General features: G+C 40.6%; 1 protein-coding gene across 5 annotated transcripts in view; it reads right to left on the reverse strand.

Annotated features, from left to right (window-relative positions):
* The window catches only part of SAP130 (Sin3A associated protein 130), a 102,912-nt gene that overhangs the window by 45,150 nt on the left and 33,758 nt on the right, over positions 1 to 24,004 (reverse strand). For 2 of the 5 annotated variants that reach the window (XM_049889119.1, XM_049889120.1), the window contains exons 8-15: positions 23,460 to 23,607; positions 23,202 to 23,292; positions 22,892 to 22,996; positions 18,218 to 18,359; positions 8,650 to 8,771; positions 6,534 to 6,836; positions 4,998 to 5,175; positions 320 to 424 (exon numbers count right to left, since the gene is read on the reverse strand). In XM_049889119.1, the coding sequence (XP_049745076.1) occupies positions 320 to 424; positions 4,998 to 5,175; positions 6,534 to 6,836; positions 8,650 to 8,771; positions 18,218 to 18,359; positions 22,892 to 22,996; positions 23,202 to 23,292; positions 23,460 to 23,607 (1,194 nt within the window). The remainder of the gene's footprint in view (positions 1 to 319; positions 425 to 4,997; positions 5,176 to 6,533; positions 6,837 to 8,649; positions 8,772 to 18,217; positions 18,360 to 22,891; positions 22,997 to 23,201; positions 23,293 to 23,459; positions 23,608 to 24,004) is intronic. The other 3 variants (XM_049889121.1, XM_049889123.1, XM_049889122.1) reach the window with 3 other exon arrangements.

Below are 24,004 nucleotides of genomic sequence, written 5' to 3' on the forward strand. Positions count from 1 at the left end.
GGAATTAAGATTAAAAAAAAAAAATCCTGCATGTTGTGATGCCGTGTTTCACAGCCTGCTTATTGAAGGCAGGCTCTGTTCAGAGTGTCTGAATCCATCATTTCATTTAAATTCATAAGACGTCTATGAGGCAGAGGTTATAAATACACCCATTTTATCCAGAGAGGTTGAGAACCATACTCAAGTCACACAGCTGGAGTGTGGATTTTAAAAGATGCACAGGTGCAAATTCTGTGAAATGCGCCACACTTAACAGAAACCCTCTCCAAGGAGGTGCAGCTGAGAGTCACAGCGACAAGAGACTGTACGTCCTCCTCACCCTGCAGGCCTAGGAGACCCGGATGTGCTCCGCACACAGCTCTCCACTCGCGGACTGGCCACTTCAGGAGGCTGCGGAGGAATGAGGGTTTTCCGAACTGCCGTTCTGAAAGAGACAGACAGACTAGGAAACAGTAGTCCAAGGGCATTAAAGGATAAGCAGTACAAGACATTCATTCGCCAGGGATACAAAATGTGCGTGGTTCAAACCCACCAGCCGCTCTTTGAAACCCTATGGGGCAGTTCTACTCTGCCTTACAGGGCTGCTAGGAGTCGGAATCGACTTGACGGCAATGGATTTTTATCTATCAGGGTAGATAAGGATTATAATGCCAACTCCCTTGCTTTCCTCCTCTATCTTCCCAATATAGTCATATTACAATTTAAATTCATATATTTGTAATCATTATTTCTGTGCATTTATACATAGCTGAGCTAGTGGAACCCAAGTGAAAACGTTTATCAGAGGAAAAACGAATCAGTGATCAACTGTCATGCTACTGTTGTTGAGTTGATTCTGAGTCATGGTGACCCCATGTGTGCAGGGCAGAACTGATCCTTAGGGTCTTCATGGCTGCGACCTTTCGGAAGCAGATCACCAGGCCTATCTTCTGAGGTGCCTCTGGGTGGGTCGGGATCGCCAACCTTTTGGCTACTAGTCAAGTGGTTACCTGTGTGTGTCCCCTGGGAACTCCCACATCATGTTACATAGATGCCAAGTAAAGCTAGTACTGAGAATTAACCACTGGGTTTAGCAATATGGAAGCACCGGTGACCCTGACATGTTTAGTTTCCACAGAGTGGTGAGGGCAAATGCCAGACATGAGTGGGTTTGAGAGAAAGTGGCTAGAACTAGACTACACCATTTTGCAATTCCTAATAATTGGTTATGACTTGGACCATTGTGATCCACATGGCTTTCGATGGCTGTTTTTGGGAATAGATCTCCAGGTCTTTCTTCCTAGTCTGTCTAACTTTGGAAGCACCACTGAAACCTGCTCAGCATCACAGCAACACACAAGCCTCTACTGACAGACGGGTGGTGGCTGATGAAGGACACTGGCTGGGAATCAAATGCAGGTCTTCTGCATGAAGGCAAGAATCCTACCACTGAACCACTCCTGCCCCCAAGGGATCACAGGGATGGTGCAGGACTGGGCAGCAGTTTGTTCTGTTGTGCATGGGGTCACCTTGAATAAGGGGTTAACTCAGTGGCAGCTAACAACAACTAGTGGATCTGGGTAGCAGGGAAGCTAACATCCCAAAAAACATGACCACTAGGTATCATGCCTCCTGGTAAAAGAGTAAAACCCCACCACCAACAAAGCAGTCTTGCCAGAAGAAAAAAGTGATTCTAATCAAGCCTTTAGTTTCATCTATAATTACAGAAAATGTGGAGGACAGAAGAACAAGCAAAACTACACTGTGGAGATTCAACTAGCAAAATCCAGAAGAGACGGAAAAACTACAGGACACAGACCAAGCTTCTTCACTAAGGAGCAAGGGAAAAAAGAGATGGAAGAAATCTGTATATTAAAAGAGTCTTATGAGACATATTGACTAATTACACAAAATGTGTGTAACTTACCAGATTCTACTCTGATTCAAATAAATACAAAACAAAATCTGTGACATTTGAGACAAGTTGAAATTTAACAATGATTGGATATTTGATGACACTAAGGAGTTACATGCATTTTTAAGGTATTATCTCTCAACAGACACATGCTGAAACAGATACAAATAAAGATTTGTTTCAAAATAATATGGTAAGATGTGGTGCGGCAGGCATATAGATAAAACAAAATTAGCCATGAGCTGATAAACCGAACATTGAAGATGGGTATTCCCTCTTATGTGTACGTTTTTATCATCCTTATAATTTTCTATAATAAAAAGTAAAAAACAAAAGTAGAAAGACTAGTCTTCCTGCCCCCACCCCCAAACACAAAAACAACAAAACCCAATGAAATATACCACTGTAAGTTCACAGCATGACTCAACTTACTAACACTGACAATAACGAATGTTGGTGAGGATGAGGCAATGATCCTCACTCTTAGAGTGTAAATCAGCATAAAAGCCAAAGCAATCCAGTTGCCACTGAGTTGATTCCAACACATGCTGACCTCATGTGTGTCAGAGTAGAACTGCTCCGTAGGGTTTTCACGGCTGTGACCTAACGGAAGTAGATCGTCAGGCCTTTCTTCCAAAGTACCTCTGGGTAGGCTTGAACCACCAACCTTCTGGTTCGCAGCCCAGCGCTTAACCATCTGTACTACCTGGGGACTCCTTGTAAATCAATACAAGCACTTGGAAAAACTGCTGGCATTTATCTACTACATACAACTGAACGTATGACCCCACAAGTCTCCTAAAGGTATGTAACAGAAATGCATGTGTGATGTATCCAAAATCATGAAAAAATATGTTCAGAGTGATCTATGACCCCCAAACTGGAAACAGCCCAAATACTCATCAACAGCAACATAGATAGATAAAGCGTGATATAGTTTATACAATGGTGCTGTGTGTAACAATCACATGAAAAAAACAGCAGAATCTTACAAAACTGAGTAATGGAATCAGAGGCTCACAAAAAAAGTGTTATATATAGGTTCAAAAAGAGGCAAAACAAACCCATAGGGTCAAAGGTTAGAAAAACTGGTTCGTTACCCTTGGGGGAAGGTGCTCGTAGTGTGATTCTAATCAAGCCTTTAGAGTCGACTACAAATTACAGTGAACGTGGAGGACAGAAGAATGAGTAAAACTACATTGTGGGGACTCAATCAGCAAAATCCAGAGAGATTCTGCAAGACACCCTGGGTGGTGCAGTTAAGTGATCGACTAGTAGTGGAAAAATTGGCAGTTCAAACCGACCCAGAGGCGCCTCAGAAGACAGGCCTGGTGATCTCCTTCTGAAAGGTCACAGCCTTGAAAGCCCTAAGGATCAGTTCTGCTCTGCACACATGGGGCGCCATGAGTCGAAACTGATGTGACGGAAACTAACAGTCGTAGCACACTGTATTCACTGTGTGCTAACTCATTAGGCTGGACATGCGGTATGGGTGCAGTTTTCTGCATTTCAATGAAAACGTTGAAAGAGACTGGAAGAAGAATTGGAAATAGCAAATACAGACAATTCCTTTACCTTCTTTGCATATAATAGCAAAGAAATGGGGTGGTAGATGGTGGAAGAAAGTGGGATCAATAGAAACATTAAAAAAAAATTTATTCATTTATTTTGTTGTTGTTGAGATATACACAAGATAATCCAATTCAACAGTTTGTACATGTACGGTTCAGTGATACTGATTATACTCTCTGAGTTGCGCTGGGTGGGTTTGAACTACGGTTCGAACTACGGGCCTTTTGGTTAGCAGCTGAGCGCGTAACCACCGTGCCATCAGGTCTCCTTGATTTCAGCTTAGCCACTCCTTCCTTCATCCCCAGTTGTGCCTGTTTCTAGTTGTTCTAAAGATTCTGCAATTCTCAACTTTCTCCTATATACACTGAAGACTCAGACTTCTCACAGCTAAGCAAGCAATCATTTGCCTATCTGCTTTCTAGCTTCCAAAGTTTTGTTTGTGGTTTGTGTCCTCTCCTGTTCTCCCCTTCCTTGTATTTATAACTAAAAAAACAAAACAAACAAACAAAAAAACCCACCCACTTTACTGAAGTTCTACAGGGTTTTGAGGAGAGAAATTGACATAGTATGTTCAATCTGCCCTCTTCACTAGTAAGCTTTGCCTCTTGTTTTTATCAGTTAGGTTACGTCATCATGGGCTGACTCAACATTAAAAGACATCCTTCATAACGCATTCACAAATGGGCAAAGATACATGGGTCTAGGCAGCACTTTATGCATCTGAACACCTTTCACAGACCCTGGTCCCAGCAGTTTAGGTATGTTCTCTAATTTAACCTTCTGATGTCGAGTTATCAGCTCAGTTGAGCCACAGAAACTGCTCTGGAAAGTGACTGCTCATCTCTCACCTCCCCAAGTTTAAAGCTCGTTTCACAGCACAGCACACACCTTTCTGACTGACCCACCAATCCAGAGGTTTATATGGCTGCTAAATATAAGTCTTACTGTACTTGGGAAATTGCCTGCATGTGGTACACGCTAATGTTCCTACCTAGACAAGCCTCAAGAGTTAATTATAAGCTATTTTAAGGTTCTAGAATTAAGCTCCCAAACTAGAGAGAACTCCTGAAGTAGTATGCAACAGCTGCTTACACACTCGCACTTCACTGACTCCTGGATTCTTAACACCTGTAGCTCGTGGTTGGCAAGGCTCTATTCAACAAATCTGGGGTCAAGTTATTTTTGAGGAAATTAAAAAATGTCACAGAAGATGAGAAACTTTGGATTTTGCTACCAGCATTGAAGGAGCCCCTAGGTGGCACAAACAGTTAAGCGCTCAACTACTAGTCGACAGGCTGGTGGTTCAGACTCACCCAGAGGCGCCTTGAAGACAGATCTGCCAATCTGCTTCCAAAAGATCACAGACTTGAAAACTTACACGGAGCAGTTCTACTCTGCACACATGGGGCTGCCGTGAGGCGGCACCGACTCAATGGCAACTAACAACAATCAGCACTGGATGCATGTCTACTGTTTATACTAATTATATCCAGAACTGAAGGTGTCAGCTGGCACTGTTGAGGCTACTTACCCATCAGTGGCTGGTTTCTTCCGGAGTATGCTTGGCCGCGGTGATGAGCCCTGGGCTGGCGCGTTGGTGCTGGCACTCTGGCTGTGGGTCTGGACCACAGTGGTGGCTGCTGGAGCAGCACTGAATGTATTGCTAATAGGGTTGGCTACAATTGTGGCTCCATCGGCCAACACCACTGCTGTAGGAAGAGGAGGGGCCGGGAAAGAATAATGAAGACAGGGAAATGGAAGAAACAGTACTAAATGCCACAAAAGACATACACAGAAAGGAGCAGGCCACTGGCATTAGGGTATCCATGTCAAGACTGTCCAATTTCAGGAAGAGAAGGGGTGGAAGCACAATGTCCATCTGCCTGAAAGCAGATGGTAAAGCAGGGGGCCACTGGGTCTACTGACGCATGCTCGTAACTATTCACTTTTCTTTGCTCTACAATCACAGTCAGTAGTCAGTGAGACGAGGTACATACAGTACACAGAGTATCTTGCAGAATATCTCACTATACACAGTGCTTTATGTTTTTTATTTATGTAATTCTTACATCAATTATTATTCCCATTTTAGAGATGACGAAAGAGTCACAAATGGACAGGAAACGAGGTCCTCCGGCTTGACAGCATGCTCTAAAATGTACTTCAAGAAATGTGCGCCTACATTTTTGTGAAACATCACTTCCTCTCAGCATCTAATACTGGGAATCTTTAGGAACTCACTCAACTAATAATTAATTTTAATCAAACTGTATTTAAAACTAGCATCAAAAATTGATGAACATAAGACCATGATGAGGAATCAGTTCATATCTGACCTACAAAAACGGCAATTTCAAATGACTAAAATGTCCAAATAACAGAATGAGTATCCTAGCAGGTACTATTGAAGACGTAGGTACAACGTTCTTCCAGCTGGGTCACCACGGGTTATCTTTTTGGTCAACTGCACCTCTACGACAGCCATTTAGTAGCTCAGAGTCTGGAAAAACTTTGATTAAACAGTGAAATTCAACATCTACTTGACAATTAAAATAATCAGTTCCAAGTTGCTCTCTTTATGCTACACTTAACACAAAAGATAATCTTTAAAACCAATACCCTGAATGAAAAAAGCTATTTCTTTAATTGCATCAGAGAAATCGCAAATTAATGCTCTGAGCATGGCTTACTCCATTTCTTAAAATGTCTACTCCGTTAGCATTTGTTTTGTCAACACTGACACAGCATTAGCTAACACTAGGGTAAGATCTTACACCTTTACATACAGCCCTTAGAAACCTCAGGCTGAATGAGGACACTATCGGTATAAAGTGAATTTGCTCCCTCAACCAAAAGCCCCTTATACAAGCTTCCTACTATGTGCAAATAACATATTAGGCTGTTTATATATGTTACTTCTAATGCTTACAACGACCCTGGAGGGTAAGCTCAAAGAAACACAGTTACAAAGAGGAAACTAAAAACTAGAGAAAATACCTGAGAGACCACAAAACCAGCCAGTTGGCAGAACCTCCACATCACTTTCCGTGCAAAGCGATAAATTTACCTGAAGTCTTTCCTTCAGGCGGAGGCTGCTGAGTACCCAGCGGTGCAGGCTGCAGTCCCTGCGTGCTGATTGGGGCTGCTGAGTGAATCCCCTGTGTCCCAATTGGGGCTGGCTGTATTCCCTGTGTTCCGATGGGGGCTGGCTGTATCCCCTGGGTACTGATGGGTGCTGGTTGGATCCCTTGGATATGTCGAGCATGAGATGCGTCCACTGTCATCAACTGCATGGGGTTTAGATGTACTGTAGATGCCACCCCAACACCAGTCTGAGCTGTGATGGCAGAGTTTGGAGCCTGAGCTGAAACTAACAATAATATAGAAGGTGACTACAAGAATGTTAGCGCCGATAAAACCAGTCCACGTAACTAAGCCAAACCCACTGTCATCGAGTTGATTCTAAATCGTAGCGCCCCTATAAGACAGACTAGAACTGTCCCATAGGTTATCCAGAGCTGTGAATCTTTACAGAAGCAGAATGCCACATCTTTCATTCGCAGAGTGGCTGGGGGGGTTCAAACCACTGACTTGTTAGCAGCTGAGTGCTTTAACCACTGTACCACCTTCTGTCCACAGAAGGAAGGAAAAAACCCCAAAACTAATCTAATATAAAAACAGCATTTCCCACTGTACAAAATCTAAATCTTCAGTTTTCAAAAAAGCCTAATAAAACATTGTATAGCTAAGTTTGTTTTTTTCCTACTACTGCCCACAATTTGGTAAGTCTTTTTGCAGATTACTTGGAATAAGATTAAAACAAGAAAAAAGCAATTGACTACTAAATTCCAACTATAAGGCCAGGCACTGTGCTAAGTATTTCACATAAAACTTCTGAAATGCATCCATGGCTAGCAGGTCAAGAATCTTTGCTGTAACTGATAAAAACACCATCACAGCCACTTCTGAAAAGTGAATTCCAAATTCCATATATCCACTGATGAGTGAACAGGCATGTTTCCTTTTCTGTTCTGTGTATTAAAAACAAACAAAAAACCTGGAAACAATGGCGTTCCCAGAAAGCAACAAAAAGAAAGGATTTCTAATTTTTCATGGGAAGGAAAAAATACAAAAGACTTTTCTTCTCAGTCATCAAATAATCCACAGATGGAGGAACCTCTTCCAAAGCCCCTTAAATTCCCTAGAACACTTGAAAATTTTGGACTCGCACTGTATCTGGTGGAAATATAAGTCACAGTGTAATTCTAAATTTTCCAGTAGCCACACTAAAAAAAAGATAAGAGTGGAATTAATTTTAATAATATGCTGCATTTACCCTAATAAAAAATTTTGTCATTTTAAAATATAACCAATATAAAAACTATTAATAAGATATATTCTACATTCTTTTTTCCAAATTGTTTCAAAATCTACTATGTGTCTCATCCGTAACCCAAAAGCACATCTCAATTCAGATACTGACTTTTCACCAGAAATACCTGATCCATGTTCTCATTTCACAGCATCTACAACTGAAAAAGCAGTTTCACATGGCCATGTTGTTTCAAACGTATCTGGAACTTTTCAAATTTTAATTAAATCATGTTAGAAATTCAGTTCGTGAGTCGAGCCAGCTCCACTTCAAGTGCTCCCTGGCCTGTGTGGCTCACGGACACTGCAGAAGGACAAAGCCCACAATACGGACAAACTGGCTTCCTGATGCCTCAACTAAGCTGACAGCCCACAGGAGAAGATTATGTAAGCCTTGAAAGTGGGAAAATCAACACTGTCTACATGTGACATGATGAATGTTGAACACAGCTGGACAAAAACTGAAAACAAAAGAAAAAATCAAAACAACCCCCCACCTCTGATATCCCACGAACAACAGAAACCCCACAAGAATATACAGCTTTATTCACTGTAATTATTCTACCATTTCAAAGTGCGATAAAAATTAGCAGGATTATCCTCAGGGTGAGATAAAAGCTTACAATGATCACCAGTAAGTCACCACCTTTTTAGATCACAAGGATGGTGATTTAAGACCTTAAAGCTTCAGATTTTAGCTTTATCTGAGCCTGAAAATAAACGCTGGAGTAATTATATGCCATACTAGAAACACTCACTGCTTGCAAAAATTAAAATGTTAAGAGTTATCTTAAAGAAAGATGGGATCATACCTGGATATTGTCGGATGGTGGATACTGAGCTGGTGATGGGCGTATATGTGTGCGCGGCCAGCGGGTATGCAGATGGCGGATAAGTTGGCAAAAAGTATTGAAACTGAACAGGAACAGATGGTCTATAGATGGAACATGGGTTATAATGAGACAAATGGTTTTTTTTTTTTTTCTTTACCTTCAAATAATACCATCCTCCACACCTTCTTAATACTCTTCGTAACTAACATAGTGGCATTTCCCCAACTGTGTCCCACACAATATTAGATCAAAAGAGACATACCTAGAGAAAGTAAAATTTTTTAAAATAGTGGATACTAAAAAAAAAAAACATAATTATACAGGGTCACTATGTATCAGAATCAACTCGATGGCAATGGGTTTGGTGTTCTTTTGGATAAATAATTATACAGATACATTTTAAAACAAATAATTTTTATGGATGATTTTCTAGAACTATTACCAAAACTGACACAGAAACTCAGTAATTGAGTCTCCCCATTCAACCCCACTTGAATGGCGCTAAGTTTCAAATGTTTTTGCTGGGAATTTTATCAAATGTACGTAAGATAATCCCAGTTTTAAACAAACTGTTTCAGAGAATACAAAAAGAAACACGATCCAACGTATTTCTTGAATTTAATATAGCCTTGATACCAAAATTAGTTAGGGAGAACACAACAAAAAGATTACCAACAAATCTCATTTCTCCTTATTGATCAAAAATTCATAAATAACATGCAATTCAGTACCATATACAATTAAACATATCATGATCAAATGAGACTTAACATAGAGTCAACACTAGATTTTCTATTAATGTTTTATAGAAACATTTGTTCCTCAAACCGAAAGTGGTATCTACCAAAATCTATCATGAAATTTCAAAACAGCCATTCAGGCCAAGAATAAGAAAGACAAGGTGGCTCACTATCTCTGCCTCTATTCAACCTCGCATTGGAAACTCAAACATAAGAAAAAAACAGGCATAAAAATTGTGAATGAAAAGACTCCCACAGGAACCAGAACCGCTCAGGCACAATCCCCTGGAGCGACTGTGGCAGAGCTGCCGGCGTTCAGGACGCAGGTTTCTCAGGGAGAGACAGCAAGCCACACAGTCTACTCATGCCTCCAGAATCAGAGAAGAACAGCACTCTCGGCAAAAAATACGCACGTGCATCTAATTTACCATGCCCTCAGCCCCCAAGCTGGCTTCAGTAGCTGTCGATTTCCTTGGGCCTGAGATATGTCCTGCTACACGCCCTGAGCCATTCTCCTGGCCTTGGAGAAGGAATAATTAACAATTGGGGGAAAAGGAAATCTGCCGACTCCCCTAAGCTAGGAACTCAGGGCAGAAGCAGCTCTTGTCAAGGCACAAATGGTCCATGGACTTTGAATGTTTTTTACCCCTGAAGGGACCTGTGTGGGCCCATTTCAGGAGCTTAGGCCCTTGCTGGCAGACTGCAGTGGTGTATGTGCCTGAGATCTGACTTCAACTGTTTTAGCTGTGTGGTGAAGAGGTGGGTTTTTGACATTTCACACCACTCTGCCTATTAAACAGGGTCCTCATCTACTTACACCTGCAGCCTGAGGGCTGGTGGCTCCACCAACATGCCCTAGCCACCCGCGACAGGGGTCCAAGGATAAGTGATGCCTCCCAATCCTTATAACCAAAAGCACTGGGTACCCATAGTCTGACTGCAGAACCCACCCACCTGTGCGCTCTAGGGAAGAGGGACAGGGATGCAATTTCCTCACACACACTTGGGAGATGGTTATCAGTCCCCTGCCTTGCTCAGAGCATGACTCCATGCTGCAACCAGATACCTGTGCCTAAACCGATCACCCCTGCCCTCCTAAGACTGTAGGACAGAGCCTGAACCACACTCTTGGTGACTGACTACCTGGACACCTGAGCTGAATCCAAACAAGAAAAGTGAATGGACTCCTAGGCTCATGTACCTGGTAACAGCTATAGCCATCTAGTGATAGAATGTCAGAGCTTCAAAGGTGCAAAAATTAAGCTAGGTCTCTTAAGCAGCCTATTTGAGCATATCAAAACAAAACAAAGCAAGAAACTAGGATATGGTAAGCAAAAATAAAATAAATTAATGCAATAACTTATAGATGGCTCGGAGACAACAGTCAACATCAAATCACAAAGAAACAGACCATATTGCTTCAACAAGCCCTCAAAACAAAGAATCAAGGAATCTTCCGGATGAAGAGGTACGCCTGGAATTCCCAGGGCAGAATACAAAAGATTAACTCACAGAATTCTTCAAGAGATCAGAAAGAAGATCAGGCAAAATGCAGAACAAGCAAATGAACACAAGATAAAACAATGGAAGATATTAAGAAGGTTATTCAAGAGCATAAGGAAAAATTTAATAGGGTGCAAGAATCCATAGAAAGCCGTGAGAAATTCAAAAGATTACCAATAAAATTTCATAATTAAATAACTCAACAGAAAGTTGAGAGGAGGAGAAGTGAGGAAATGGAAGTCAGGATTAGTGAGATTGAAGATAAAACACTTGGCACCAATATATTAGAAGAAAAATCAGACAAAAAAATTAAAAAAAATGAAGAAACCCTAAGAATCATGTGGGGCTCCTATCCAGAGAAATAACTGAATGATTACAGTACCAGAACAGGAAAGGAGAACAGAAAATACAGAGAGAATTGTTGAAGATTTGTTGGCAGAAAATTTCCCTGATTTCATGAACGATGAGATGTCTCTATCCAAGATGCTCACTGACCGCCACATAGGGTAGATCCCAAAAGAAAGTCACCGAGACATATTATGATCAAACTTGCCAGAGCCAAAGACAGAGAATTTTAAGAGCAGCTAGGGATAAACAAGAAGTCACCTACAAAGAAAAGTCAGTAAGAATAAGCTCAGACTACTCAGCAGAAACCATGCAGGCAAGAAGGCAATTGAAGGGCACTGAAGGAAAAAAAATCGCCAGCCAAGAATCATATATCCAGCAAAACTGTCCCTCAAATATGAAGGTGAAATTAGGACATTTCCAAATAAAGAGAAGTTTATGGAATTTGCAGAAAACAAATCAAAACTACAAGAAATACTGAAGGGAGTGCTCTGGTTAGAAAATCAATAACATCAGGTATCAACCCAAGACTAGAACACAGGATAAGGCAACCAGATATCAACCCAGATAGGGAAATTACAAAAATAAATCAATATAAAAAAAACACTCAAAACAGGGGAACAGCAATGTCATGATGTAAGAGATGGTAACATTAAATCAAAAATGAGGGACTAAAACATGCAGTCATAGGTATTTCATGTGGAGAGGAAGTCACAGGGCTATGAAGAGATAAAAGTTTGTTTTAAACTTGGAAAAATAGGGGTAAATAATAAGGTAACCACAAAGGAGACTAACAATCCTACATGTCAAAACGAAATACAAGAAAAAACATCAAGACTCAGCAAAAACAAAATCAACAACAATAAAAAAGAGGAAAAGACAATATATAAAGAAAAACTACTCAGCACAAAAAATTAAGTGGAAAAAAGAAACTGTCAACAACACACAAAAAAGGCATCAAAAAGACAGCACTATATTCATACCTATCCATAATTAACTGAATGGAAATGAACCAAATGCACCAATAAAGAGACAGAGTGTGGCAGAATGGATAAAAAAAACATGATCCTTCTATATGCTGCCTATAAGAGAAACACCTTAAAGACACAAATTAAAACTCAAAGGATGGAAAAAAATATATCAAGCAAAAAACAAGAGAGAGCAGGAGTGGCAATATTAGTTTCTGACAAAATAGGCTTTAAAGTTAAATTCACCAAAAAGGATAAGGAAGGACACTGTATAACGATTAAAAGGACAATATACCATCAGGAAAACCACATTAAACATTTATGTACCCAACGACAGGGCTTCAAGATACATAAAACAAATTAACAGCATTGAAAAGTGAGATAGATAGCTCCGTAATAATAGTAGATTTCAACACACCACTTCTGGTAAAGGACAGAACATCGAGAAAGAAGCTCAACAAAGATACAAAAGCTCTAAAAGCCACCATCAGCCAACTTGACCTCATAGACATATACAGAACACTGCATCCAACTGCAGCCAAGCATACTTTCTCTTCCAGTCCATATGGAACATTCTCTAGACCACATATTTATAAAGCAAGCCTTAAGAGAATACACAACATCGAAGTATTATAAAGCATCTTCTCTGACCATAAATCCATAAAAGTAGAAATCAGTAACAGAATTACCAGGGAAAAGAAATCAAACACGTGGAAACTGAACAACTTGCTCAAAAATGAATGGGTTACACAAGAAATTAAGAATGGAATAAAGAAATTTATAGTATCCAATGAGAATGAAAACTCTGTCACAACCTTGGTACACAGCTAAAGCAGTGCTCAGAGGGCAATTTATAGCAATAAATGCACGCATCAAAAAAGAAGAAAGGGCCAAAATCAAAAGAATTATCCCTACAACTTGAACAAATAGAGAGCAGCAAAAGAAGCCCTTAGGAACCAGAAGAAAACAAATAATAAAAACTAAAGCAGAATTAAGTGAAAGAGAGAACAGAAAAACAATTGAAAGAGTTACAAAAAACAAAAACTGGTTCTTTGAAAAGATCAACAAATATCAGTAAGCCACTGGCCAAACTGACAGAAGAAAAACAGGAGAGAAGGCAAATAACCTGAATAAGAAATGAGATGGGTGATATCACAACAGACCCAACTGACTTAAAGATTCTTAACAGATACAATGAAAAACTGTACTGTAACAAATTCGAAAACCTAGAAGAAATGGACAAATTTCTAGAAATACACTACTTTCCTAAACTAATACAAACAGAGATGCAACAACTAAATAAACCCATAACAAAAGAAGAGGTTGAAAAGGTAATTTAAAAACTCCCAACAACAACAAAAAAGCCCTGGCCCAGATGGCTTCACCGAAGAGTTCTACCAAACTTTCACATTTAACACTGTTACTATTAAAGGTATTTCAGGGCACAGAAAAGGATGGAATACCCCCAAGCTGATTCTATGAAGCCAGCATATCCCTGATACCAAAACCAGGTAAAGACACCACAAGAAAAGAAAATTATACACCTATATCCCTCATGAACGTAGATGCAAAAATCTTCAAAATTCTAGCCAATAAAATACAACAACACATCAAAAAAATAATTCACATGCCCAAGTAGGATTCATATCAGGTATGCAGGGATGGTTCAATTGTAGAAAAACAATCAATGTAATCCATTACATAAATAAAACAGAAGAACCACATGATCTTCTCAACTGATGCAGAAAGGCATTTGACAAAGTCCAACACTCATTCATGATAAAAACTCTCAGCAAAATAGGAACAGAAGGGAAATTCCTCAACACAAAAAGCATTTATACAAAGCCAACAGCCAACATGATCCTAAATGGACAGAGCCTGAAAGCATTCCCTCTGAGAACAGGAATCAGAGACAAGGATGCCCTTTATCACCACTCTTATTCCACACTATGCTGGAGGTGCTAGCCAGAGCAATTAGGCTAGAAAAAGAAATAAACGGTATCCAGATTGGTAAGGAAAAAGTAAAAGTATCTTTATATGCAGATGACATGATCTTACACACAGAAAACCCGAAAGAATCCTCAAGAAAACTACTGAAACTAAGAGTTCGGCAGAGTATCAGGATACAATACAAATATAGAAAAATCAGCTGGATTCCTCTACACCAACAAAGAGAACGCAGAAGAGAAAATCACCAAATCAATACCATTTACAATAGCCCCCAAGAATACAAAATACTTAGGAATAAATCCAACCAGAAATATCAAAGACCTATACAAAGAAAACTACAAGATGCTACTGCAAGAGACCAAAAGAGACCTCCATATGTGGAAAAGATACCTTGCTCATGGATAGGAAGACTCAACATTATAAAAATGCCTATTCTACTCAAAGTGACCTATAGATACAATGCAATTCTGATCCAAATTCCAACATTTTTTAATGAGATGAGAAACAAATCACCAACTTCATAAGGAAGGGAAAGAGGTCCCAGGTAAGCAAAGCATTACTGAAAAAGAACACAGTGGGAGGTCTGACACTACCTGATTTTAGAACATATTGTATCGCCACAGTAGCCAAAACAGCCTGGTACTGGTACAACAGTAGATGCATAGACCAATGGAACAGAATTGACAATCCAGACATAAATCCATCCACATACAAGCAGCTGATATGACAATGGCCCAAAGTCTGTTAAATGGGGAAAAGATAGTCTCTTTAACAAATGGTGCTGGCATAACTGGATATCCATCTACAAAAAAATGAAACAAAACCCATACCTCACACCATGCACAAAAACTAACTCAAAATGGATCAAAGACCTATAAAATCTAAAATGATAAAGACTACGGAAGAAAAAATAGGGACAATGCTAATACATGGCATAAACAGTATACAAAACATTACTAACAATGCATAAACGCCAGAAGGGAAACTAGATAACTGGGAGCTCCTAAAAATCGAACACTTACGCTCATCCAGACTTCACCAAAAGAGTAAAAAGATTCCCTACAGACTGGGAAAAAATTTTTAGCTACCACGATTCCGATCAGTGTCTGATCTCTAAAATCTACACGAAACTGCAAAAACTCAACAACAAAAAGACAAATAACCCAATTAAAAAATGGGCAAAGGGTATGAACAAGCACTTCACCAAAGAAGACATTCAGGCAGCTAACAGATACATGAGGAAATGCCCACGATCATTAGCCATTAAAGAAATACAAAGCAAAACTACAATGAGATACCATCTCACTCCAACAAGGCTGGCATTAATCCAAAACACACAAAAAAATAAATGTTGGAGAGACTGCTGAGAGACTGGAACACTTACATACTCCTGGTGGGACTGTAAAATGGTACAGCCACTTTGGAAATCGATTTGGTGCCTCCTTAAAAAAGCTAGAAATTGAACTATCATAAAAAAAATTATAATAGGATCCAGCAATCCCACTTCTTGGAATATATCCTACAGAAGAGCTCTCACCGGAATAGATATATGCACACCCATGTTCACTGCAGCAGTGTTTACAATAATAAAAAGATGGAAGCAGCCAAGGTGCCCATCAATGGATGAATGGATAAACAAATTATGGTATATTCACACAATGGAATACTATGCAACAATAAAGAATGATGAATCTGTGAAAGATCTCATAACATGGAGGAATCTGGAACGCATTATACTAAGTAAAATTAGTCAGCTGCAAAAGGACAAATACTGTATGAGATCACTATTATAAGAACTCAAAAAATAGTTTAAACAGAGAAAAGAATATTCTTTCATGGTTATGAGAAGGGGGAGGGAGGGAGGGGTATTCACTAATTAGATAATAGCTAAGAACTATTTTAGGTGAAGGGAAAGACAACACACAACACAGGAGAGGTCAGCACAACTGGACTAAACCAAAAGCAAAGAAGTCTCCTGAATACAACTCAACACTTCGAAGGCTAGAGCAGCAGTGGCAGGGGCTTGGGGACCATGGTTTCAGGGGACACCTAGGTCAATTGGCACAATAAAATATATTAAGAAAACACTCTGCATCCCGCTTTGGTGAGTGGCATCTGGGGTCTTAAATCCTAGCAAGCAACCATCTAAGATGCATCAATTGGTCTCAACCTACCTGGAGCAAAGGAAAATGAAGAACACCAAAGACACAAGGTAATTATGAGCCCAGGAGACAGAATGGGACACATAAACCAGAGACAACATCAGCATGAGACCAGAAGAACTAGATGGTGCCCAGCTACAATTGATGACTGCCCTGACAGGAAACACAACAGAGAATCTCTGATGGAGCAGGAGCACAGTGAGATGCAGGCCTCAAATTCTCATAAAAAGACAAAACATAATGGTCTGACTGAGACTAGAAAGATCCTGGAGGTCATGGTCCCTAGACCTTCTGTTAGCCCAAGAGTGGAACCACTCTTGAAGCCAACTCTTCAGACAGGGATTGGACTGGACTATAAGACAGAAAATGATACTGTTGAGGAGTGAGCTTCTTGGCTCAAGTAGACACATGAGAGTATGTGGGCATCTCCTGTCTGGAAGCGGGAAGACAAGGCAGAGGGGAACAGGAAGTGACATGAGAAGGCAGAGGGGGACAGGAGCTGGCTGAATGGACACGGGGAATACAGTGTGGAGAGGAGGAGTGTGCTGTCTCATGAGGGGAAGATGTCTCATCAGGGGGAGAGCAGCTAGAAGTACATAGCAAAGTGTATATAAGTTTTCAAAGGAGAGCCATTTGATTTGTGAAGTTTCACTTAAAGCGCAATGAAAAAAAAAACAAAAAGACTCCCGGCTCCCCAGAATTGTCCTTATTTGTAGATGAAATGAACATACACATAAGAAAGCTAAGAAGCTATATACTTCTAGAGCTAATAAGAGTGTTCATTAAGGTAGACGGATACAAGATCAACCTACTAAAACTTTTAAGAGGGAAGTATGAGAAGGCTCAAATGATGGTGATACAGCAAAAACCACAGAACTCGCTTGAAGGGGCTTCTAAGGGCCGAATGGAGATAACGAGCATCAAAATAAATTACAGCCACAAACTGTAATAGCGAATAAAACCAAATCTCTGAGCTCATGCTGATTAAAAAAATAAACAACTAGATAAACAAATGGGGAGTAGATAATGTGGAAGAAATAACAGAAATAGAAACGCCACTATTCAGTAATCACCATATTAATAACCGACTCAGCCAAGAATCATCAGTGTATGCTAAACTACTGCAAGTTAATTGGGGAACAAGACATTCACGGTTCCAAAGTATCACCACACAGATTACTTACACACAAAGAAGAAAAAATTATCTTTACAGTAGAAAAAGCTGGAAAACATCTCCTCAGCTAAGTTCTTGTTAACATAAGTAATAATGGGACGAACAGATAGCAAAAGCTCTCTGACGTAGTAATAACACTTAGGTGGTCTTCTTCCAAAGACAGATTACCTGGATGTAACCATGGGGAAACTACCTGATAAACCCTAACTGAAAAATATTCTATAAGACAGCTGACCTACACTCGTTAAAAATAGCAACCTATGAAAGGCTAAAAAAAAAATTTTTTTTTTTTTTTATGAAAGGCAAGGAAAAGCTAAAAAACACATTCAGGTAGTTGTATGTGGTTAAGCAAGAGAATGTTTTTGTTCTTAGAAGATACATACAGAAGTATTTAGGAACAAAGGGCTATGATGCTGCAACCCTGAAGTGACTAAAAAAAAAATCACACATAACACAAAAAAATGGACACTAGGAGAATATCCATCAAAAAAAGAAGGGGTGAATAAACACAGCACATTTCCCCATCATTTGAGCCCACCCTTACTTTCCACATAAAAAAGAAACCACACAGTGTGTTATTTCCAAGGGAAATTTCAAAGTATGAATAAATAAGTGTATTTCATGTATCCCAGATATTTTGTTTTACTGAACAATCAACACGATAACTGACACAATGGGCAGCCGTAACTGGTATTTCTCACCTACCTGTTGTCACTTCGGGTTTCCATGGCCACAGGGTTTGGAGAGGCCCGATGTCCTGAAATGGGAATTAGACTGCTCCTCTCTGCGGGGTAGTCAGGCTGGATCCGGGGAGACGTGTGTGTGATCTGCTGGGGCACGACCTTAGCTACAAAAAGCAAAATCCAATACAGCATCACTCATGCACTCTTCCTGGCAGGCCAAAGCATTCCTGCCCTGGAACCATCTTAAAAATGCAAATACTAAGCATGGGTTTTACGTGTTAACCAAGATAAAAAATGGAAGATGAGTACATAAAGTTCAACTGAGCTATTTCAGCAATCCACTGATATATTCATACTATTATTTGTGAAAACAGGGTTCAGCATGATAAAAATCAACAAAAACCCCTCTTCCAGGATGCCTTTTTTTAAATTAAAAAAAATAAAATAAAAGAGAGGAGAAAACTGTGTAATATAAAAAAAAATTACATAAAATTTTGAATATAGAACTGGCATTCTACTCCAGGGTCCATAGCTGATTAGTATGAAGTAAGCAGAGCATTTTAATTTCCACATCTCAGTTTCCTCATCTATGAGGACTGCTCTAGATCACTGTGCAAAGATTTCTGAAGTCCTTGGAAAGTTCTGAGAATCTACATACTTTATGGAAAAATAAAAGTCATTACCACCTCAGCATTTTCAGATTCAATTTAGTATGCTCTCCTCTACAAACTGAAATCAAATCTTGCTCGGAAGGTAGCTCTCAACTGTACCTACAGACCTGTCTGTTAACTCCACGCCTAGGGATCTGGACAGGTACTGCTCACATAAAGAGTACATTTCATCAGTGACAGGCACAGAACACTGGGACTAGGATGACACTGCCACATTACTTCCAGTGCAGGGCACGGAGCCCCAAAGTTAAGCAGCACAAACCCTACTGTACTGGGTGCCAGCTAGCTCCTAAGGGAAGGAGCGGGAGAAGTTTCTGCAGGAGGCTGGCCAGGATTTCCCATGCTCCCAGAGATGTTGGCATCCACTGGTTAATAAGGAGAAGCTGACAGGACATGTTTTCTTTCCCTCAGACCAGTAAACGGGTAAGTACGGGGGATGCTGAACTGAAAGCAACTGAGCTTTGTTTTTTAACTCTGTCCCGTAGAGTAGGAATGCAGCTCATGTGGCAGAGTAGCTAACCAGTGGTTGGTAACCATACATGTAGCACTTACATTCGCGCTTTCAAATCTTCATTTAAAAAAACAAAAACAAAACCTTAAAGCAACATAGAATACAGAAAACATAAGTCTGCCACAATGCTATCTCCAAAGATAATGTTTCCCACTTCTGCCTTTTGTAATTCTGAGACAACTGTTGTCTGTGGGCCAGAAGCATGGGGGAAAATAAGGATGGCATTCTACCGCAGATGAGCATTCAGGAGAGGTGGAAACCCTATGCTGGGGGTTAATCAGGCTTTTTCTTCCTGATCCAGCACGTTCCTATTAGCAACCACAGCTGAATTCAAGATGTAGTCTCACCTGGAGAAGGCACATGTAACTTGGAAAAAGCTGCTTTGGTGATTTTAATATACCTCCTACATTCCAACATGAAAATTCAATATTGGAGGGTTCTATCCGGTTTCCCTTCTCAACCGAGGTTCCTCTTTAGAGGAACCTATTATGACATGATAAAGAAATATATGGGTTACGATATAACGGGAAAACAAGTTACAGCATAGAGCTGTTGGAACTGAGAAAAAAAAAATCACATTAAGTGGCACATGTTAAATGTGTCTGAACATTTCTGTGAAATGATACTTATATTTGGAACTTAGTAAATTGTTTAAATTTAAAGACTAATGAGGCAGGGAGATATGGACTACATTAATACAGTGACCCAGGACAGGTAAAAATTTGATAGTTTTAACCAAATAAATGAACATATTAGTGTCTCCTCGTGCTTTTAGGTAGTTGGTGTGGCATCTTATGAAGATACAGCAACATTAACAAGAACTAATCTTTAAAAACGATTGAAAGGATGGCTTAAGACCAGGCAGTGCTTCGTTCTGTTGTCCACAGGGTCGCTGAGTCAGAACCGACTCAACAACAACAACAACAATCTTTAAAAAAATCCTTTGCAATGAGGGTTCAAGAGGATGTAGTCCTCACATGGCACACTGTCCCCCTTTATGGGCTCGATTTTCTTCAGAGCTACAGATAGCTGGTGAGGCTCTGATTGCAATGTCAACGACACAGCGGTGCTTGGCCCCATCATCACAGAACTAATGCCATTGTAAGGCGAAACCAGAAAATGGTTTGAAATGACAATATGGAACAACTGATCATCTTTTTCATCCAAAAATGCATTAATGATAACCAATGCACACACACCTCCCCAAACTTCTTTCCATAAAAGTGAAATTAAATCCAGAGGGGCATGAGAGACGTTTGGTCTCTCCAATGCCAAGTGGTCGAGAGCAGCAGTGTGCGAAATACCCCACAACAGTGATTTCTCTGTTAATGGCTTCCTAAGAGGTGGCATGGCCCATCGTCCAGAAGAGCAGGGTCCTTCTAAGCCCTAACCATTATTCAGGGAAAAGTGCCTTTGAAGTGTGCTAAGAGGGCTGGGAAGGTCAGGCTGTTTTCACGTGGCTAGGAAGGGAGGAGAGACCACCCAGATGCTTCATTACACAGCAAAGAGGGAGGCCACATTTCTGTGTCTATGTGTCAGTGAAGGCTAAGACAGTACACAATACTGGGGAAGCCAGCACAACTTGACCAAGGCAAGGTCATGGAAGCTCCACAGACACATCCGAACTCTCCAAGGGACGACCATATTACTGGACTGAGGGCTGTGGGGACAATGGGCTCAGTGAATACCTAGCTCAACTGGCATAACACAGGCTATAAAGAAAATGTCTACATTCTACTTTCGGGAGTAGCGTATGGCGTCTTAAAAGCTTGTGAGCAGCCATCAAATATACTCCGCTGGTCCCACTCCATCTGGAGCAAAGGAGAACAAAGAAAACCAAAGACACAAGGGAAAGATTAGTCTAAAGGATTAAAAGGACCACAACTACTGCGCCCTCCACCAGACTGAGTCCAGCACAATTAGATGGTGCTGGCTACCACCATCGGCTGTTTTGTCAGGGATCACGATGGAGGGTCCCAGACAGAGCTGGAGAAAAATGGAGAACAAAATTCTAACTCACAAAAGAAAAAACCAGACTTCTGGCCTGACATGGAGTGGAGAAAACCCAAGACTATGGCCCCTGGACACCCTCTTAGCTCAGTAATGAAGTCACTCCTGAGGTTCACCCTTCAGCCAAGGATTAGATAGGCCCATAAAACAAAATGAGACCAAATGGGTACCAGCCCAAGAGCAAGGACTAGAAGGCAGGAGGGGACAGGAAAGCTGGTAATAGGGAACCCAAGGTTGAGAAGGGAGAGTACTGACATGTCATGGGGTTGGCAAACAATGTCACAAAACAATATGCGTACTGTTTAATGAGAAACTAGTTTGCTCTGTAAACCTTCATCTGAAGTACAGTTAAAAAAAAATAGAATGCTGGTGTGTGTGCTTCACAAAAGGCAGCAGTCTTTGTAAATTTGCACTGTGTAAAGATGGCCGCCATCCTGTGGCTGTAGTGGAGAAAGACAGAGATGACCTGCCCATCATTACACAACCTAGGCAGACATGAGAAGCTGAAACCTGTGGCCTCTGGATTAGAAAGCAGATTCTGCCTTGCAGGCCATGGGCTCTGCTCTGGAAGCCTGGAAGTATCAGCCCCAGGACAGGAGTCAGCACCTCCGGCCCCCGGGCCAGATCCCGCCTGCTGCCTGTATGGCTCCTGAGCTAAGAATAATGTCACATTTTTAAATGGCTGGAGGAAAAAAACCAAAAGAAGACTATTTCACAACACCTGAAAATTATATGAAATTCAAATTTGTGTCCATAAATAGTCATTCTGGAACACAGCCATGCCACTTCTTACATCAAGTCTTTGAGTGCTTTAGTGCTACCACAGCAGAGGTGAGTGACATAGGCCCATGTGGTCTGCAAAGCCTGAAGTGTTTACTATCTGGCCCTTTATAGGAAAATTCTCCCAATCCTTACTCTAGATGGCTGAAGTCTGGCTGTGAGAACATTCGAAGATTTTTAGTATTCAAAGTATACACATAGTTTTTAAAGAGAGTAAACAAAGCCTAGAAGAAAGCATAGGATGGTCTTAACCACCTTGGGGTAGCACTCAGTGAGAACCTGGGTAAAATGAAAATCAAGGTTTAGTGTTCTTCTCACTGCTGCATCACCCACAGATTCTCCCTGAAAAATCTATCAAAGTGTACAAATTCTCCTCACTCCAGATCTTTGCTTCTTTTCTTGCTTTTCCTGTTGTTTGTGTGTGTTAGCAAAGTTAACCTATTTCTTTAAGAGATACATATCCAGAGAAGAGACAAAGTTTGATGAGTGAGGGAGCTAAACTTAGAGGCGTAAATGAAGTTCACTTTCTAAGAGTACTCAAATATCGTTACCGCTACTGTCAACGCGAAATCTCTATGACAGATAATGTTAAAAGTCAAAATCAGTGTTGCTTTAAAAATCAACAATATTAAAAAAACCAATACTAGCCTTTGACCTTGGGGCCTAGTTAGGGGGGCTGAAAAATTCCTTTTAAGCTTCTACCTGAAGGCTGCGAGACACTTACCGACGGGGATGTTTGAGGTGGTCACAGCAGTAGCATGCGATGAATGTGAGGGCACTGTCATGGTGACAATTGTACTCGTGGGAGCTTGTGTGTGTGACACAGATCCTAAAACAGGAGGAAAAAGAAAATGCTTCACCAATGGCCTCTGCACATATCCCAGTTCTCACAAACCTGAGAAAGGCTCACGGGAAGAGTAAAGAGAACTTTTCTAGCCTATTCTTTTTCTCTGACATAAGCTCAGAAATGAGAAACTAACTCGCCATTCACATGTTCTTATTCCTTCACAAGAAGAGCAGAGTTACCAACTTACCAGCTGTGGTTGCTGAAGGAATGGTGTTGGTCGCCAAAATAGGTGCTACCGTTGCTGCAGCTACTGGCGTACCAGTACTGAAAATCGTCTTCTGTGAGGGAAAACCCCGTAACACAAAGTTATAAACAAAAATATTTCCCAATCAATCCCGTTTAAAAGCAAGCACCACCTTCAGCACTGCCAGGTCCTTAGCAAGTTTTGCACAATTCTAGTTCTCACCCACAGAGCACACAGGCGGTTCTTCATGCCTGTTTTTACCTGAGCCATGGTATGAAGCTGCTGTTTTGGCGTCCCTAATGCTGGGTGAGACGGTAGTGTGATTCTTGTTGTGACATCCCGTGACTGGGCAGGACGCTGAATACTAATTGCTGCAGACGGTGGATGTTGGATAGACAAAGTTGGCCGACTGAAAAGATAGAAAACACACAGCTATTTATAACCTGTCCACAAACACAGCTGAGGTCACTTCACACCTGTATCAAAACATAATCATACAAGCTGTAATTTCTCACAATTCTGTGCAGTCCACAGCTGAACCATGCTTGATCTTTAATCACTCCAAACGAGTAAGCTGTCCATGGAGTTTCTCTCCTGAAACTGCTTTGTCTCATTTTAAAAGGTATCGTTGTGTATCCTGAACTGAATAAAATAATCCTTAATCATTCTCATCATCCTTGATGAACTTAACACTCTTTAACAATCTTGTACGAACGTTATAATAACGGATACACTTCATTCTGTGGACAAGTTAGAAGACAGGCAATAATGTTCTCATGTTACGAATTTTTGACAAATTTCCTGGG

This window comes from Elephas maximus, chromosome 6 (assembly GCF_024166365.1).
Source record: "Elephas maximus indicus isolate mEleMax1 chromosome 6, mEleMax1 primary haplotype, whole genome shotgun sequence".
In the NCBI taxonomy this organism is placed as follows: domain Eukaryota; kingdom Metazoa; phylum Chordata; class Mammalia; order Proboscidea; family Elephantidae; genus Elephas; species Elephas maximus.